The sequence below is a fragment of the Barbus barbus genome (genome assembly GCF_936440315.1).
Source record: "Barbus barbus genome assembly, chromosome: 1".
NCBI lineage: Eukaryota > Metazoa > Chordata > Actinopteri > Cypriniformes > Cyprinidae > Barbus > Barbus barbus.
Genome location: NC_136729.1, coordinates 20374700 through 20395098, shown reverse-complemented (window position 1 = coordinate 20395098; position 20399 = coordinate 20374700). Strand labels below are relative to the sequence as shown.

The 20399-nt window shown below is 39.2% G+C and overlaps 1 protein-coding gene across 2 annotated transcripts; it reads left to right on the top strand.

Annotated features, from left to right (window-relative positions):
- Positions 1 to 12920: 12920 nt before the first annotated feature.
- Positions 12921 to 20399, top strand: LOC306873074 (mothers against decapentaplegic homolog 6-like). 2 transcript variants are annotated; one of them, XM_079422087.1, is made up of 5 exons: positions 13083 to 14399; positions 14707 to 14754; positions 15449 to 15505; positions 15643 to 15720; positions 19605 to 20371. In XM_079422087.1, the coding sequence occupies exons 1-5, from the start codon at positions 13715 to 13717 to the stop codon at positions 20144 to 20146; spliced, it is 1410 nt and encodes a 469-aa protein (XP_079278213.1). In that variant the 5' UTR covers positions 13083 to 13714; the 3' UTR covers positions 20147 to 20371. The 2 variants fall into 2 exon arrangements, with proteins under 2 accessions (XP_079278214.1, XP_079278213.1); XM_079422088.1 differs by lacking the exon at positions 14707 to 14754 and having other exon boundaries at positions 12921 to 14399; positions 19605 to 20399.

Sequence of the window (20399 nt, the reverse complement as noted above, 5' to 3'; positions counted from 1 at the left end):
ACAAAACCCCCTGAAAAACACCCACATCTGTCAGCTCTTTATAAAAACAATATGCCAGCTATAAGTGAAACAAACCCCACAGAAGACCTATTTTAGTAATAAATGATGGAAAAGACAAATATTGTTGTTTTTGCTTACGTTATCATTAGTTATCATAAAGATGAAAAGTTCTTCAACAGCTCAGGGGCTTTTCAGCTGCAAGAATAAGCGTTGTGTTGCCCTCTGGTGGTAAAAAACACTTGTACAATGTCAGCCTCTCTGGTCTACTGTTACCTGGTATGTCAGAGCAACCACCATCTTAAGATAGTCTTGTAGCACAGCTCCAGGATAGTTCCCAGGATGCTACAGTACTGTTTCGTCCTGCCCTGATGGGATGTGGGATGCTTATAGGAACTGTGAGCTCACGGCTTTGCCCTCTCTTCTATGATCCGAATCCTTTAAAGAGCAGCTGTGGAGCTCATCTGTGTATATTTGAGCATACGTTGAGGAATTCACACGGGCTTTAGCTCTGTGTTGGACTGACAGACACATGCTGCCGTGCTCTCTAAAGGCCGGTGAGGTATTTCTGTGGGTCGTGGGAGTAGCAGTTGCTGTGCCCCTGTCGTGCCGATGACATTGTGCTACATCTCTCTCACGGTCACCACAGCAGCCTGGAGGTACCCACCAGTGCAGACACAGCGGAGGGGTAGAAAGAACGCAAACTGGTTTAGAATGATGTCTTGAAGAGAAGGAAGTACAGGGAATGAGAGAGAGCCAAGAGTGAAATGAGATTTCTGTGATTATAAAAAAATGTTGGACACCACCATTATGTTAACCACTGACACTTTATTTATTCTAAAAAACTAGTGTTACAGCTAGTATTGTGTTACCACTGCTGCTGCTGCAGTTACTGTTGATCCTATGCTATAGTAATACATGATCATGGTTCCCTAGAATTTTTGAGTTTAAAAAATAAAATAAAATAAAATAAATCCAATTATGGTGAGACAGGAGTCTAGTGAAATTACAATAATATAATATAATATATAATATAATATTGTTACTTTTGTAATATATTATATAAGTTAACAGCTAAATCAACTTGATATTTCACAGAGATTCTGCTGATTTGAAACAATGCTGAGACATACAAATATGCCCTACCTTTCAAAATTTGGCGTCACAAAATATTTCTATTTTAATCAATGTTTTTCTTTTGAACTTTCTATTCATCAAAGAATCCTGAAAAAATGCACAATTGAATAAATTACAATTTAAAATATATTAAAACAAGACAGTTACTGTTTTTATTGTATTTCTGATCAAATAAATGTAGTCTTGGTGAGAATAGGAGAATTTAAACCTTAAAAATCTTACCAAATTCAAACCTTTGAACAGTGTATGTGTAAGCAATAGAAAAAGATTGGCAAACACAGCTGTTTTGCTTTTACATTTAAGGCCCATGATTTAAACTGGAAAAATAAGAATGCATACACTGTATGTTGTTGTTGTTTTTGGGTTGGGGCAGGAATTCCATCACAAAACTTTTTCCCTCTGTACCACACACACACACAAACAAACAAACAGAGTCTGACCTTGAAGGTGGCATGGCCTGTTGAATGGGAAGGATCCTATGTTTCTTTCCAGTAACTAATTGACCACCCATACACAGCATTCCTCTTGCTTGAGTTCAACAAACACATTGAGTCCCACAAACACATAGGCCTACACAAAAACATGTACATCCACACACGGCAACCCATAAGTCATGTTTTAACAATCAGAATTTGAATTCCTCTTTCTCTGAGCGTGTTTATATGGTATGGATGTTTACGCTTACAAACATACCACACACTGGTTGTACTGTAAAAGCTGTTTGCCCTCTTTTCCTATTCTCTCGGTGATTGCCTTTACTGTAATCCATAAGCCAAACTTCACAGTTCTCATGTTACATAATTACAGTACTACGTGACAGAGGGCCAAACAAGCACACACCTCACACTACAGCACACTTTAATGGCAGTTATTATCTCAGTCTGGTTTGGTTTCGTTCACACAGTATCACCGAGTCTTTAAATCCTTAGGTACTTCCCTATGAAACACTTTCTATCCAAGTGTGACCCTCGATCTTCAGCAGTGTGATAGTAAAAACTGACATTCACTCACACTCTCTCGAGCAAGGCAATAACAGACTTGAATGTCACATTGTTTTTGTCAATCCATTCTGGGAAACTCCACCTACTTGATTTAGGCCCAAGAGGAAAAGTACATTGACTCCAAAGAGATTTAGTTCAATCATTGAATTTACAACAAAATGAAGAAATATCATGCAAAATATGAATGTATATAAAAAAAATCTGATTTTTCCTGCCCCCCCCCCCCCATCTTCTATAGCAGATATATTTTTGAACATTTTAAGATAAGCACAACAAAATTGAATGTTGTAGCATAACATGTCATACTATATATCCTCTGTGTTTTGACAGCATAGATATCACTCCATCAATGCACAATGTTCTTGAGCTACATTTTGCTTGATCTATGTTACAGAAAGATGATCTCACCAGAAATTGCCCTGCAGGGCTTAAAACTCTTTCATGTCTGACAAGCTATTTCAGTATGATTATCAGGAAAATCTTGATGCTACATGCCACTTTGCAGCGTGGCGTCTTGTTTCAACATGTTTTTGGTCCTTCAGTCAACAAAGAAGGGAAATGCCTATAGGGAGACTGCATGCTCAATGCTAATGACATATCTATGTTTGAAGGAATTTCTCAATTCTCTGATAACAATATCTGATATGAGGTGCCAAGAAAGGTTTTACTGGGATATTTTTGCTATAATGCCAGTAAAATTTCCTTAAACGCTTTGATGTGAAATCAGTGGACATTTGAACACATTCTACTTTTGCGCTCATCATCATGGGGCTGTACAGAACCGTTGGTACAATTACAAAAACTAGTTTTACTCAGCAGTTCTAATTATCTTCATGCACTTAAAAAGAATCTAATGGTTTATTGAAAGTTTAAAGGCAGAAGAAGCTTGAAAAGCATATCAGTTTCCAGATACTTGTTACTATTCTGCATGTAAATACTGGCATGAGATCTTAACATCAATGTTGTGTTCTTTGCATTAAGGCTCTTGTTTGAATTTTCAGGATAGAGACTCATGAACTCATGTCTAGGTGGACACGGGGACGGCCAGAGGCTTTGACCACAGTCAATAACAAAGAGCTCTGGAATCTTTTGTCTTTTGTCTCAGGCCCTGGTATGAACTCAAAGCTTGGACAGGCCACCACTGTGGCCACCTGTGAACCACAATTATCACCAATGCTTGCACACATGCACACTGGACCAATTAAGCATCCCGTGCACTCACCTCCATTCAGCCAGCACTAACAGCTTTGCAGTGATGCCAGGACTGACTCCCTCACTTCCCTCTCACTCATCAGTAATGACTCTTGGAGCAATGTGTGTGTGAGTATGAGCTGTGAGGTATTTAAAGGGTTGCCAAGTAATTACCTAAACAACACAATTCCTGCAATACAGATAAAAAAAAACAAACAAACAAAAACAAAAAACATTGACAGAAGTTTGAAATCCTGCCAACATTTATTAGATGGCTTTCAGGAATTGATTCTGATTGGTCCATTGTGACATTCAGTAGTCAGATATTTCGGACCAGCAGTTAAAAAGGTGTGCCACAAAAGACACACTACACACTATGCACTTTTACTATGTATGTATATTACCGTCTAGCATCCGAGTCTCCTATGTAAGGAAATCTGTGACTGTTGAGTGCATTAAGTGTCCAACATACCACACTTAATTTTTTGGGGGGTTAAATAAGTGCATCATCCATCCGGGTATTTAAAGTGCACCACTTCTAGCTGGAGTTTTCAGTGTGAACACCCTGTCTATCCACCTTTTTCTTCAACGCGGAAGTAAGCCTATGGCCAAGACGTTATAGGGAACGAGAAGAATAACAACGTGCAGTAAACAGTAAAACTGTTTGCACTTCAAATCAGTGTGTTCGTAATTAAAATGATGACCACAGAGGACTTCAGTGAGAACTGAAATATTGTTGCCGTGCTCATCTTGTCACTACTAGCCTGATTGCAAGTACTTTGTTGTGGACTATATTTTTCTTGGAGAAAGTTTTACGGTGGAATAAACAGGTAAATAATTTTAAACTCAAGTAAATATTTCCATCACGTCACCCTTACGAAAACACACTCATATTCTGGCAATCATTGATACAGATATAATGGGCAATATATAACCTTTAATTTGCTTGAAACATTTTCAAAACGAGCGAGACATCACATCAAAGATTGTGAGTGGGATTTGCAGCCTGTCAGTGTAGCATCTGAGCTTTAACCCCACCTCTGCATACAAGGCCACTGTCTGTTTCCAATTAAGAGTGGAGGCTGGAAAACAGCCTTTTAAAAGGACCCGAGCATATTTGGATGTTTACATTTCAGTCCTTCCCTTCAACGTGGAGGTTGCTTGGAGACTGGGCTGAAGAAAAAGCCCAAAAAACAGCAAGGAGTTTTTAAAGCCTCAGTACTCCGTTACCAGAGTCCTTCGCCACCCACTGAGCCCCTGATCCTATCAAACACAAACACAGGCCAAAGTGGTTTACTCAATAACACAGGCATGCCACAGCCCTCTTGCCTGGCTGCAGAGATATGCACTACCAGTTCATTTCATAACCCTCCATCCTTATTTCACGCTCAGGAGTTTGTGAGTGTGTTTGCGTGAAAATGTGAAAGTTGTTTTGGTATTATTTTTTAGATGCTACACATTCGTCCAATGCACAGTCAATTAGAATATGATAAAAAAAACACGATAATTAACAGATTATGATCTTAGATTTCAAATGTATGTAATTCATGCATGAATTCCATGAAATTAATTAGAGGTTGCGTTATGAATACAATGTAAAAACGAACAGTTTCAGCAGCAAAGCCTCATTCTCCTATACAGCAATAATGTATAGCCCTCTGGAAAGAGTGCTTCGGGCAGTTTTGGGAACAATGTGTTGCCTTAGTTCTGGAAAGAGAGCTCTGGACAGTCTCTGGCCCGCTCCAAAAGCGCTTATACTGACCCCATTATGGGCGTATAAATGTGGATGCTTAAATTAGAGCTGGTCTGCGTTCACATGTCATTGCCAATCCCAGCTATGGACTGTGAGAGGGACCATGAATCTGTAATCTAGAGCTTGTGTGTGTGGGCATGTGGTGTGCCAGTCATGGACCCAGGGAATAAAACTAAGCACAGTTCACCTCAGGCACTTGGAGTGACTTGAGACTTGCCAGTGCCACCATTTTATAGAAACAGAAATGATGTTTCATAACTTCAAAATCTTAGTCATTTTTAGAGATTTTTTTGTATGAGAATATGTGTTTTTATTTGCTCTAACCATGCAGTCTAGAGATAATAAAACTGGCCAGTCTGTCTGTAGATCAAGATTTCTTTTCGATAGCTCATATTTGGATTTCATAAAAAAAAAAAAAACGGTCTGATAAAGCTTGATCTGTCATGCTCCTCCCTGGGCCACCTGATGTATGTCTTGTCTTATCTCATGGATGATAATTATACGATAGGCTACTGCTCTATGTCACGGACACAGGCAAAGGAAAAACTTTCAACAAGCTTGAAAGGAAAAAAGCAGATGTAGCAGAATGGAAACCCTGTGTTTGAATTTGTGTATGTATTGACCATGAAAGATCACAAAGACTGAGCACCCACCAAGATTAATAAACATAACAGTTATTTTCTTATTTATTTACATTTACACATTTAGCAGACGCTTAAAAGCAACTTACATTGCATTCAAGTTACAGTTTTTAAATTTTATCAGCTCTTGCTTTCCCTGGGAATCAAACCCATGACCTTGGTGTTGCGAGCGCCATGCTCTACTATTTGAGCTACAGGAAGGCCTATTTATTCATTTATTCATTCATGAATAAATGAATGAATAAATAAGTTATTCTGCCCATTCTCTGTTGTACTTGGTTGATTTGTGAGTCTCTAAATCTGGCAACTTCAAAAACGTAATCGTGCATGTTCTTCTTTCGTAAGAAGATGGATAAACTGCAACAAATTAATAATGAAAGTGCAGTTGTGTTTATCAGTTACTTCTGCTTGATTTGACCCTTAACAAGTACTGCATTGATATTGGCATATCATTGCTTTGACTTGAATAAAAATGGTTAATTTAGATGTTATAACATACATTTTTAAGGTAATGTTCAACTTTTTTATGCTGAAACTTGTAACAGACACAAACAAATCTGTAAATCTGTCTTCTGTATTTCACACGTTTCTGCCTCAAATTCTCTCTCTGCTCAAAGCCAGGCAGGGACAGGAAATTGAGAGCCGATCTGGTAGTGGTCTGGCCTCCCAACCCTGAAATGCAGATCCACTCGCTTTGAAGTTGGGAGAAGAATCACATGCAATTACTTGCGATATAAACCATGTTCCTCAAAAACACATCCTCTCCCTCTCTCCATTTCACACTGAGGGCTTACATTTTTTCTTAAGAATTATGAACTAGTTGGAGAGTTGTTGACTTGCCAAATGCTGAGAATTCAATATACAGTAATCAGGGAGAGATGCAGAAACAGTTGAATGAATCACACCATAAAAACATCCCACCCATTCCCTCCAGAAACATGCAGGAATACACACAAATTGCATGAATTCATTACCCACAGTACATATTCCTTACATCTCTTCTCAAGAGTTTAAAGCTGTGTATAGAAAGAGTCTGGTAAGTAAAAGAGTAAAGAACTTCCTCAGGAGAGAAAGAGTGCAGAGTATAATTCCCTAGATTATTCCCATAGTACACAATCAGAAAAAAGGAACAATAGAGGAATATATGTCTCTTTCTCTGTCTCTATTCCTGTTCAGGACCTTTTTAAAGCATGTTATGGACACTTTGCATAATGTTGTTATATGACTGTGATATTTTAGGATAAATAACCTTTGGCAAGTCCATAAACCTATGCACCTTCATTTTTACTGGTCAATAAAATTTATAATGTTATATACTATTTTCAAATAGTACTTTTTACTCTAACGCATACATTTAATGAGAACACTTGAAAACAATTGCTTTATAAGGACGTTTAAGTAGTTTTACTGGAAAACAAGACAGAAAATATAAAAAGACAGTGTTGTTATGTGAAGCATCCAGGATGTTGTGTGCTGTGATACAGTACACAAAAAGAGAGCCACACAGGATCAGTTTACTCACAGATCAATGTTCAGTCCAAAGACACTACAGCGGTTTAAGGGGTACTAAAATAGTACCTCAATGCCTCAGAATGTAGCCTTGAAAGTAATTTATGAGTAATTTCGCTAACATAATGAAGTTGACAATGATCATGCAATAACATTTAAATCACAAGAGGAACAGAATACAGCAATTACAAAAAAGAAAGCGGTTAGGGGAAAAACTGCAACAAAAGTTGTCTTCTTTTTTTGTAGGGGAGTTCAGTTCCTCTGTTTTTCCTGCTCCTTTGTCAGTTTAAATCAGAGCCAAACACACACATAAAAACATACACACATTCTTGGTAAATTTATACTCGACATTACTTTCAAAGCAGAGGGTTCTTCCTGAAAGAAGTAGGCTTTCCCTTAAGTCTGTATGTACTCTATCTCTCTTGCTTATCCCCTGGCCAGACTCACACGTTTCTCAGTCAGGCCCGTGTTTCCTCACCTTATAGTATTGTGGATCTTGCTTATTTAAGGACGAAATGCATGTGAGTTCAGCCAATATATTGTCACTGTTTTGACAGAGTTCAACTTTATATTTAGAGAGTTTACAGGCAGAGAAAAGAGAGGAGCAAAACAAACATCAGTATAATGAATAACAGTATGTTTAGAGTAAAACCGAACTGAATGGCTTTGTGTTTTGAGTGAAAAAGTAAAAATCATCTCACATACAATAAATTAAAGAAAAGCACTAACCAAAATCACAGGGGTAGTCATTTCAACAGGGGAAGTCAGGGAGCACCAAGGAGCATTAAGTGCCTATAGCAGTGCATGAGCAGTGATGAAAAGCACCAGCAGAGAGGCCCTGTGCGTGTCTGGTCAGCTGACAGTGAGACAAAGTATGTGTAGCTGTTCGGCCCGGGAGAACAAGTGTGTTTGTGTATGGAACTGAAGCCCTTATCTCCAGCCTGTACTGACGCCATAGTCTTCCTGTCTCAAATCTCCTCCATTGATTTACTCTCTCCTCTCTGCCTCTCCACCCCTCGCTCGCTCTGTTTCTCTTTCTCGATCTCTTACTTAATTCCTGCTGGCCCCTGGAACGGTCTTCTGCATTTTCCGTCCTCTTTCTCTCTCTCTCTCTGTGTCTCTCTCCTGGAGATTAGATGTAGTCTTTGTACCCACTGACGTAAACACCGGTTGGCACAGATGCACGCAAAGTCTATTACTGTTGACGGGACACGCCTGTCTCTGGTTATGCAGGTTTACTGATGAACGCAAACACTTGTAATCTTCATATCTCTCTGTCTGTGTTTGTACATATCTGTCTCTGTTTTCCTTTCTTTTTTCCCCCCGAAGCATACTTGAATCTCAGCAGAGGTCCACAGTTGTATGCGGTTTTTACCTGTGTTATTGTAATCATTTAGTCTTGTGTGCCACTGTAGAGATAATAGTTCTGAAATGACGAGGCACAAGATAACTTCATTTGCATCGACTGTGCTGCACAAATGCAAAGTCAATTGCACGCTAAGTGAAGTAAATTCTTTGTTTACTCGCACAAGTAAGAGTAAGAGCTCTATCTCTCTCTATCGTCTAGAAGTTTATGGCCTGCTTCGTCGGCGCCAGGCGCTCTGAGACTAGACTAGACTACAATCAGCTATAGCAACAGAGTGGTCTGATCTCGCTGAGTTTCTCTCCCTTTCCTCTGTTTTTAGCCTACTTCCTTCCTCGGGTTGTCAGATATTCTCTTTTCGCTCGTAGAGCCAACAACAGGCATGCTTAAAAAGCACACAAAATGAATGGAAGAAGTCAGCTTTGCACAGCAATGCAGAGACTGTTGTATATTCAAAGAGGAAACAATCTTTGAAATGCGTATTCATCAGATATATCGTATGAAGTGGGTTGTTCTTTTGGTGTTCTTTTAATGAATCTAGGTAAATAAAGCAACTCTTTGTGATGTTATTTGTTTAAAACTGATTTTTTTTAAATGTAGACCATAGAGCTAGTGATGATTTGTACCATCTTAAAGAACAGAATATGCTGGTCTAGAGAGTGCAAGATTTTTTTATTATATATAATAAAATATGAATTATATTTTTAATTAAATTAAAATAAAATAATATGAAATAAAAACATAAATGAAAACCAGCAGTGATGAGTTTTCTTTCTGACTTTTTTATTTTATAATAATAGTTAGTTCTGGTCTAGTATTTCAGTTAGTGTTTCTGCAGGTTACATCATTATGCCAGAAGGTGGCAGCCAATGACTGTCTTTAGGACTGAGTCTAAACTGATTCACTCAAAAACTCTTGACTCATTCAGGAGCAAAGCAAGTGACTGTAAAAGAGAGTCATTTGAATGATTTTATTAACCGATTGACTGAAACAGGCAAAATAACTGGCCATACACAGTGTCTAATGTACTCAATATTAACTGATTGTTTATTGAATAAAAGTAGATAAGTTATATTTTATATAAAGGTATTATGGCAAAGTAGTGCTACTTTAACTAACACAGAAACAGAAATCTGTTGTTGATCACCTGCTGTGATCTACTTTTCTCATGCGTTATTGCTATATATTACTGTATATATAGCTGGAAAAGAAATTCTGGATAAACTCTTAAAACTCAATCAATCATGTACAGTATTCAACATTTGAAGTGGATCAAAAAAGTTCATCAAAGTTGTCCTAAGACAAGAACGCAGTTTGGTTTTAGGTTTTAGGACAACTTTGATTAAAGGTTTTGATCCACTTCAAATGTTGACTAGTGTAGAAAGGACATACTGTTAATAATTGTGGCAACATAAATACACTGAAACAAAGATGTAAGTACAGCATGATGAAAACCTTAACAATTTACAATGAAGTTCAATATTTAACTACAGTAGTTCACATGAACTAACAATGGAAAAGCCATTGGCTTGGAAAATGGAGTTAATCTTAATTTATTTATTTTTGCGGTAATTGGAGAAAAATCTGGAAAGAAAGATAGCGTTGCTCCGTTGGAAGTTTTCACGGGGCAAGTCTAGCGGACCGCAGAATGAGCTCCCTGTCCATGTACCGCAGCAATTTAAAGATGAAAGCCCGTGGTTTAGCGCGATCTGATGCGCTCGCTCCACTTCAACCTCTTTGCCCGCCAGAGACGGGAGCCACGCTGGTAGCGATCTTTTCAAAAAGCCCATATAGGCTCATCCTTTTCTGAACCTTCAGGCAATTCAACCAGATGCAGATTGCTGCACCTATTGTGATCCTGTAAGTCCACAACCTGTTGCTGGAGCGCGGCTACTGGTCTATAGTGATTTACAACTTTCTTTTGTTCTCTCATCTCCCCTGTAAAGCCCCTTTCACACTGCACGTTGGACCCGGAAAATTGCCGGAGTGCCTTCTGTGTGAACGCAACCACGTCCCGGGATTGATTCCGGGATCAATCCCACGTTGGGGACCTAGTAACATTGTCGGGTTCAGTCCCGGAACGAGCGATGTGTGAACAATACCAGATAAATGTAAAGGCTGATGACGCGCGTTATCATGCGACTCTTTTACCGGGTGTGAACGAAAAATGTGTAAACTGGAATGAAGCATCGATCAGAGCTCCTCACTATCCGCTCTGAAGCTGAAATTGTTCGCCAGTTTAGTTTTTTTTTTTTCGTTCGCCAGTTTAGTTTAGTTTTTTTTTTTTTTCGCTCGCCAATTTAGTTTAGTTAAGTTTTTTTTTTTTTTCGTTCGCCAGTTTAGTTTAGTTTTTTTTTTTTTTCGCTCGCCAATTTAGTTTAGTTAAGTTTTTTTTTTTTTTCGTTCGCCAGTTTAGTGAAATGGTGTGCGGCGCATTATACACGTCACATGAAATGTCACGTGTCTTTACGGGATCTTTACGGGTTGTGTGTGAACACACGCACAGATTCCGGAAAATCACTGGCAGTGTGAATGAACCAAATTCAAACGATCCGGGAACAATTGCCGGAACACATTACCCGTGTATTTTCCGGAATCTCTGTGAAAGGGGCTTAAGAAGATCCAGTTTAGAGCATAGCGACTGAACAACTGACATGTGAGAAGCGAACTCGTTCCGCATCGCCGTCAGTTCGGTTCCTAGAATGTCCTCAAAGTGAGTAACAGTGTTCCCATCTTGTCCATCATATCGCTAGCGGTCGGTGGCTTGGATTTCTTCTTAATCAGAGAAGCTGACGGAGACAACTCCTGCTGTTTCCCACTGTATGCCATCATTGAAAGTATTATTAATGAATAAAACTTAAAATAAAACGAAAAACTGCAAAAAGGGCCAAATGTATGGTGCTCTACTCAAGTGCGACTAGGGTCATGAGCATGTCACGTGACCTCCAATAAATGCATTTGTCACTGTTAATGTTAGTTAATACTGTCAAGTAGCCTACAGAAAATATTTTTACAGTAAATATTTCCTAAGAGTAGAAGTAGCTACTGTAGCCATAATATTAAAATTTCCATTTTTTTTTTTTCATATTCACATACTCTTGCCACGTAGAAGCATCACATTTACACAGCAGACATGCATTTAAGTCTTTGGCTGTCTCCTTGTCTTCACCATAAATGAGGTTTTCCTTGCCGAAACTCTTGTTTTGACTGCCAGAACCTTCCACAGGAGACAGATTACACTGCTAATGTCTGTCTGTGGCTATAACTTCCTGCTACCATGGGCCACACCAGCAGTCAGAAATCAGGTCCGTACCACACAGCTTCTTTACATTGTCGAATTGTGAATTCAGTTGATTTGGAAATATTTTCATCAACTCAACCCTTCAGTCTATATTAGTTGCACTTGTGTCATCTGAATGTATTTTGACTTTGTTATTGTCACTAGAGCATTTTGTCAGTATTCATGGAGCTAGCGCCATCCAGAATGGAATATGGACCCGAGGAAAGGCCTTAAGGGATGTGAGTGCTCTCTTTTTCTGTCTCCCACTGTCTCGCCTCTCTCCACTAAGGTCCATTAGGAATAAGGGGCTTGTTGACATGCTATTCCTGTTGGGAATAGCATCCCCATCAACAAGACCACGTCTGTCCGGACTAGATGGACTGGGGTTATTTTGGGGGGTGGTTTGGTACTGCTCTCTCTGTCTCTGCTCCAGACTTCTGCTGATAGACTAAGAGACTTAATAGGAGTAGCAGCAATTATTAGCCTGACGCCAGGCTACAACAGTTATCACCCCTATGATAAGTGAAGGGAGAAAGCCCAAGGATTCTTGCTCTTGATGCTGACAGTTTGCAGCAAGGGTTTTCACCATTCTATAGATCTATATCATTCACCTTTAAAGAAAAAGGGTTTATATGTATATATATATATATATGTGTGTGTGTGTGTGTGTGTGTGTTTTAAACAATACTGAACAGTATATATATATATATATATACATATATATAAACCTTGCTACATGTAGCCTACTGCGTTGGGCTAACTGAGACTTAGCAGTTGCATAGTGTTGCTATTTTGTTGGTTTTGATATACGTAAACACACTATATATATATATATATATATATAATTATGTAATATGCACAACAATAAAAAATAGTGTGGTGGTAATAGTACTTGTAGTATTTATATTATTTTAAAATAATAAAACATAACTACATACATTAATGATAAAAACGTTAAAACATTTAAACATTAAAGCAGTAACATTTTGGTGTGTTTGGTTGTTTTTTTCCCCCTGCACAATCATAATCATTGCAGCAGTAACATTTTAGTGTTCTGTCGCTGCCACAGAGCACACGCACACACACGCACACACGCACACACACACACACGCACACAGGTACATGTTGCTCCTTTAAGAGTTCGGAAACTTGATACTGTGTTTGCGCAACAATCAGCGCGGCTCGAAGCCGCCAAAGTGTCTAGACGAGCACATGATGGGAATCAACCAATGGCTCCACTGCTCTCCTCAGGGGCCCCATGTGTGTGTATCTGAAGAAGAAAGAGAGTGAAACGGCGAAATACCATCGAAGAATCCAATTAATCTCGCTCGAAACACGGAACGAAACCTCAAGACATCCCATGTCCGTCTATCCACCCGGAACGACCACTTTGCCGTCGCAACACAATCATTTTCCTCTGCGAGGAGCGCGTGGAACATGAACAAGGATTATAGTGAGATCCATTCATTTGCTCGGCGTCATTAAACTGCTGCAAAAGGTTTGCTTGGAAAAAAGGTCTGTTTCGGAGATTGTGAAGATTTTGTTCTGCATATCGTGCATTTCCTGTTGTTCAACAAGAAGTTACTCATATTGTTGGGGAATGTTTACAGACTGGATGCACCGCTCCTCACGTAGTGCATTATCATTATTATAGCCATCAATTTGCTATAGTGCTGATATATTGTAGCAGCGGAGTCTAATGTTGGGCTTTGCTCAGGCTCTGCTTGGCTGTGGATGCGAGCACAGATCATTGATGTCTTACAGCGAGCGCACGAGCGTCTGGAGTCTCCGCGGTTCTGACCAAACATAGGAAAAACGGATGCAAACTGTTTAAATTGTCGTATGTTCAGGACGAGACGCACGGGTCTGGTTCGGCGACTCTGGAGAAGCCGTTTGGTCACCGCAGGTAAAGAAGGGGGCGATGGTGGTCCGGATGACTGGAGTGACAGCAACCCCGAGAAGATCCCAAGAACGGAATACGCACCGGCGGGAAACAATGCAGGCTCCTGCAGCAAACACGGGGGGCCGGGGATCCTTATTGAGCACGATGGACCCCTCAACGAGGGGAGCGAGGGCAGGACGGTAACATGCTGTTTGTTTAGAGACCTCCCCAGAGGCAAAAACAGACTCGCTTGTCGCCTAGAACATAGGAATCACAACAACTATAGCAGTTTGAGTGGCAGGGAACGGATAAATGGTGCCGTGACCGAGCAAGAACTCAAGAAGTGCACTTATGCGTTTCTCAAAAAGTTGAAAGAGAAGTCTCTGGATGTTTTACTGGAAGCGGTGGAGTCTCAAGGCGGTATGCCAAGTGGATGTGTTCTGGTTTCACAGACTGAAGTGCGAATTGGAGGTCAGCTGGTGTCACCACAGTACCTGCTGTGTCGACTATTTCGCTGGCCAGACCTTCGGCTCTCCTCTCTCCTCAAACCGCTCTGTCACTGTCAGAGCTCCAGGGCAGAGGACAGCCAGACGCTCTGCTGCAACCCCCATCACTATAGCCGTGTATGTGGACCAGTCAAGGATGGTAAGGAAACCTCTGAAGGTTTTTAGTCAAGGCTATAATGGCTTTGCTGTCCATTTGAAGTGTGTTTTCAACCCTGCTGAACTTGTTTGCTAGTCTTAGTTGGTCTCCCAACCAAACCAGGCTGGTCTGTTTGATGCTTCTAGAGGAGTTTTGGGCACTTTTTGGAAGTCCATGTTTACTCAGGCCAGGAGACCATCTTAAACCATATAAGACCATTTCAAACTAGCGAAGACCAGCAAACCATCTTAAGTGTTTTCTTTAGCATCAAATAAGGAAAAACTAATATAAATGTGATTTTTACTTGAAGCGTGGGTGAATGATAGGAAGGGGAGTTGGACGGTGATACTCCTTTTCAGTAAGTGGAATTCCCAACTAGAATCCCTCTGGGATTCTCAGTTTCTCTGCTCCCTCCCTATTCACAAAAACACTACCCTAACATTGTGCATATAAATGAACAGTTGCAGATAAAGAATTGATTGAACAATTGTCTTTGAAGAGGGTCAAGAAAGAATACACTGTAAAATTGTAACATGCTTGTTTAGTGAATGCACAACCATATATACATCAAAAATAAATGTCTAAAGCAGTATGAATTGCACTATAGTGCATGAGGCCTTGACATGCATACAAAATGTCACTACAGCCCATTAGCACCAACACTAATAATTAATGGTTAATAGTTTTAAAGCAAAGTCTGATTCATTAAGTGTTTTCCATGAAGTTTTCATTCTCGGCGTTAGCAAAATTGCAGTGTTTTCACCCACTGTTATAATGCGATTCAGAACAGGTCACTTTTGATTGGATTCCATGCATTCTGGAATGACGACACATCCATTGCCTTTTGATGGATGCTCTTCTTCACCTGTAATTTCCATACCAGCTGGGAGCATTCTTATTTGTGTAGAAATTCTGGAGAAACTGTGCCAAGCGCTGTCACAGTATTAGATCTCTAGGTCTGATCATATAGCCTTGAAAAGTCAGAGATGTGTTCAGTTTTAAAGGGATGCTCAATTTAAAGAAAACTCTAACTCAGTTTTCCCTATTTTCAGACACACCGCCTCCTCCCTACTCCCATTTCTCTCCCTTACCAGAACACAAGCCACTGAGTAAGTAATTTGTCTTTCTCACTTTAAGAAAGCAAAGATTCCTTGAAATAACGTATGATGTTTTAACCCTGTATGTCATGTTTTCATCAGCAGTCAAATGGAGAATAGGTTATATTTTTCGTCTTGTCATTTTGCAGATTCTTCCCTCCCAGTGCTGCCATACATAGAAACCGAAGCCACACGTTCACTCGGTGGCATGTCGCTGGACTATTCAGGTTGGTGTGCAATTCGTCAGTAAATGAATGCATTTAAAAGGGGAAAAAGTGTGTTCAGTATCTACTGCCTTTGTTAAACTTAAACATCAAATGGCTTATACTTATGCTACGCTTAAAGGGTTGCAAAATTAATGCTATTCTTTTGAACGTTCTGTTAATCGAATTAAAGTTTCCACAAAATATTAACCAGAACAACCATTTTCAGCATTAATAATAATAATAAGCACCAAATGTAAAGCTGCTGAAAATTCAGCATTGCCATAAAAGGAATACATTTAAATATATTAAATTTTAAATGCATAAAAATAATTTTAACTTTATAAATATAGAAAACATGGTTTTGGAAAACATGGAAAAATGCAGACATGGTTGGCATTAGAGACTTCTTTTAAAAACATAAACAGTCTTTTTTAATAAATAATGTTAGTGTGTTTACTGAACGTGATGCTTTGGTTTGGACCTAAGGTTGCTGGCTGTTGCAATTTGCTGTTTTCAGAGCTGCTACATGTCAAATGGTTAGCTTATCCATGTTAGTTTTGTTAGCATTTGGTCAGCTAAGCATTCCTCTCTCTATCATATATACATACATTCACCTCCAGGACCAATTTCAAACATAAACTCTCTGTGCTTATTTAGTGGTTCCTGAAGTAGTGACGTTGTTGCTTTCCTTCGTTGCTTTTGTTTCTGTAGTGTTGTTATGTAGCCATATGATTTTTGGTTCTCTCTATTTTGTCACTTCGGTGTTCAAGGATACTTTTAATATGATAAATACATGTTACACTTTTCTCTGGAGATTCATTAACACAATTGTTGACTTTCTCCAGTTTTAATATGATATCTAGATGTGCCGTATGCAAATAGCTAAAACTTCTCAGACGTCATCCTCCAACTTTTCAGCACTGAGTCAAAATTAGATTATGAGCAACAATGGGCAGTTTTGTCAGGATGCTGACTGGGAACTCAGGGCCTCCTGAGCTCTTATCTGCTGTGTGTCTTACAGCACTGTGCTTATTATTACTCCGCATATAGAGCTCTGGAGACAAGGAATAAGATCCTCTTTTGGTGTGTCACATACGTTCTTTCCTCCATTATTTTCATGTTGTTGCTTCCTGCTGAGTTTCGCAATGCAAGCCCTGGCACAGCCAGCCAGTCGCATTTTAAAATAAGGTTTAAATTACAGGCCTCGCTGTGGCTTCCCCTCTTCCTGACAGAGCGCAGGCCAACACGCAATTTAACTAATGAAATCCTGCCTGTCTCTGTAGAGATTCTTTACAGATGTTGACAAAGAACGACTCTATCAATTGTTGGAAAATTATTTGCCCCTGTTTTTTTAAGGGACACGCATATTAAGGCTTTTTGATCTAGTTACTTTTTTTGGCTGATTTATTGTAATTGCGTTTATGCGTGATTGCATGTGTCTGTCTGCATATTCCTCTCAGTTTCTCCTCAGTATTGAGAAATCATTTTGCTTTTTCATCCTGACACAAGCTGTTAGCTTCATCTTAGATAGGGATCAATATGCAGTCAATTCTCTTACCACAAATTCATCATCCAGTGGAATGAGCAACAAAATGACTTGCAAAAGAGATACTGCTACAATTATATCCCTCAGTATAAGGAAATCTGTGTGTATTATGTCATTTAAAAATGAAGCATATGGGATTGTTCATCCAAAAATCTAAATTCTATCATCATTTACTCACCCTCATGTCATTCCAAACATGTATGACTTACTTTCTTCTTTAGAGCAGAAAGGATTTATATTTTGAAGGATGTTTTGACTGTTTTGTCTATACAATGTGTATGGGGTCCCCATTGACTTTCACTGTATGGATTTAAAAAAAGTTGTCTTTGATGTTCTACAGAAGAAATATTATGTCATATATGTTTTAAACAAGGGTGAGTAAATGATGATAGAAGTTAAAGTGTTAATTTAGAATAAAGTTTTAGACGCACAAAAAGAAAGAAAATTGTTGGCTTACTTTTGGAGCCGAACAATTTTGACCGCTGCTATTGTTCTAGAGTTGTGAAAATACTGGAAATGTTCTAGAGTTCTTTGGCATTTCCATTATCACCCCTCTAAGCTCCCCCACTATTCACTGGCTCAGTGGAAGGGTCTAATATGTGGAGGGAGATCTAATATTTGGCACAGCAGGACAGACAAGACTCCATCCTCTCCTTCCCCCTCTCATTTTGTGGTGTTGGTTTAGGCTAGGCACACAAGCACCAAGAATGCTTTTGCAGGCACTAACAACTGTGCATGCAAAAGAGAGAACTTTCTAAAGGAGAGGTTGAACGCTCCTAAACATTATCATACACCATAGCAATGCTTACAGAATTAAACTAGGCAGCGAATATGTGATTTGCATGTCTTTGCGTACGATCGAAGGGAGTTAAATATGAAACTTAAACAATGAGGCCATCTATGAAAAACAGATGAAAAGTTTATTTTCCATTGTTTTCCTATTTTGCATGGTTTTTCCATTTTATTTACTTTAAATCCAGGAAGTTTTATGCAAATCTTTATGGAAATTATGTCCTCCTTTTCTGTGTTTTACTTGCGGATCCTTTTTTTATATATTTGAAAGTACTTACTATGTGAGCGGCCAGAGAGTCTGTAGAGATAATGATTGTGTATTTCCGTACCCCTCCTTAAACAAAACTTACTTCATTAACAGTGTGTCCTCTGCTGTCTGTTTGGTCCAGAGAGGGTTGAGACTGAGCAGAATGAGTGCACAGGCCCAGGGCTTTAGATCTTCTCCCTCAATAGAGCCTGTGAAGCAAAATAATGCCATCAGTCTGTGTTTGAGTTAATCAGACTGGATAGGCTGGCGGCTGGGGGGTCAGGGGGTCACGAGCCTTCACTGAGTGGTCAGAGAGCTGAATGCTGGCCCTCAGAGGGGAAGAGGGGGCCCCTGTCGGCCCCGTGCGGGCAGAGAGGAATGCTAAGGCAGGAGCGGGGGGTGTTAGAGTCAGAGATGACAGATTTGGGCCTGTAAGTGGGGGTCGTTGCTCCTTCAGTTTCAAATCCTCTCCTGATAGGATTGGAGATTTAGAGAGTGCACATGTACTGTGTAACATCAAAAAGAATGAGGGTGCTGATATGAGAGTGGTCAAAACATTGACATTACTTATCACGACAGCACATTACTGTAGAAATAAGCACGCCGCTGGGGCCCTGGTGGCTTTCAGAAACACAAAACCTGATGTAACTTTACAATAAAAATGTTATATTTAAATAATATTTAATAATAAGTATTGTTTATTTATAGCGACAATGCACATTAATGAACATCAGCATAAAAATACATATCCCTGATTATAGCAACATTGCTGTAATCATTGTTATCCAGTATTATAGTAATATCAACAACAACTACAATAATAATTATGTATTTCCAGTTTGCTTTTGTTTTTTACTAATCAGCCTCAAATTTGGACAAAAAAAGTTAAATAACTTTTACAGTTTTATTAAATTAATTAAATTGTAATATTTATTATATTTAATTACAAAAAACTAATTTATTTTATTAATTAGTTTATTTAATAGGGACAATGCATGTTAGTATATCATCAAAATGTAAACATGACAGATTATAGCAACATTGCTAAAATCATTGCTATCCAGTATTATAGTAATATTAACAACAACAATAATAATAATGACACTTTCTGTTGTTTTTTGTCACCAGTCTCTTATTAAAAGAATTATAAATATTGTATGATTTTACAATAATTAGATTGTCAATACCTTTTTAACTAAATAGAAACAATACTGCACATAGCAACTCTTTTCCTTGAGAAAATTATTTAAATAATATTTGTACTTTGGTTTGTGTCCTTTTTTGAAATTTGATTTTTTTTTTTTTTTTTTTACTCCACAGATGCCAGTATGTCTCCCTCCTCCCTGGCACAGAACCACTGGTGTAACGTGGCATACTGGGAGCTTCGTACACGCGTGGGCCGTCTGTACCCAGTTCATGACGCCTCTCTTAGCATCTTCTATGACCTACCTCAGGGTACAGGCTTGTGCTTGGGCCTGCTCCCCCTCTCTCCGCGTTCCACCTCCGTCCAGCGCACCCGTGGCAAAATCGGGCACGGCATCCTCCTCAGCAAAGAGCCAAATGGAGTTTGGGCCTACAATCGCAGTCAGCACCCGATATTTGTGAATTCCCCGACTTTGGAACATCACCCCTACCTGAGTTTGACTGTGAGGAGAGTCATGCCAGGCTACTCCTTAAAGGTTTTTGACTATGAGAAGTCGTGCCAAATTCAACCCCCCAGCGATTTGGTGCACATGGAAGGGCCATACGACCCAAACAGTGTGAGGATCAGTTTTGCGAAGGGCTGGGGACCGTGCTACTCAAGACAGTGTATTACATCATGCCCATGCTGGTTAGAGATTTTACTGAACAACCACAGATAATGTATACACATGAACAAATCCAGACATATCCATTGCTCTTACCACACCCTGCACACACTCATTACAAACGCTCAGACGCCCACAGCCACAATCCCAAATGTAATCTATCTAAATTTAATATAAAGTTTTATATAAACGTATTATATGGAATACTTGTAAATACTGAGTCATTTTTACAACATAATTATTTATGTATGGTGCAATGTCTTTATGGATGGACAGAGGAAATAAAAACAAAAGAAATGCATTTCGT

Bases quoted from the DNA above. Each gene is read 5' to 3' on its own strand.
- LOC306873074 (XM_079422087.1), top strand. From the start codon at position 13,715: ATGTTCAGGACGAGACGCACGGGTCTGGTTCGGCGACTCTGGAGAAGC. The intron at 15,506-15,642 runs GTAAGTAATTTG...GTCATTTTGCAG, and splicing joins ACCAGAACACAAGCCACTGA to ATTCTTCCCTCCCAGTGCTG. The intron at 15,721-19,604 runs GTTGGTGTGCAA...TTTACTCCACAG, and splicing joins CATGTCGCTGGACTATTCAG to ATGCCAGTATGTCTCCCTCC.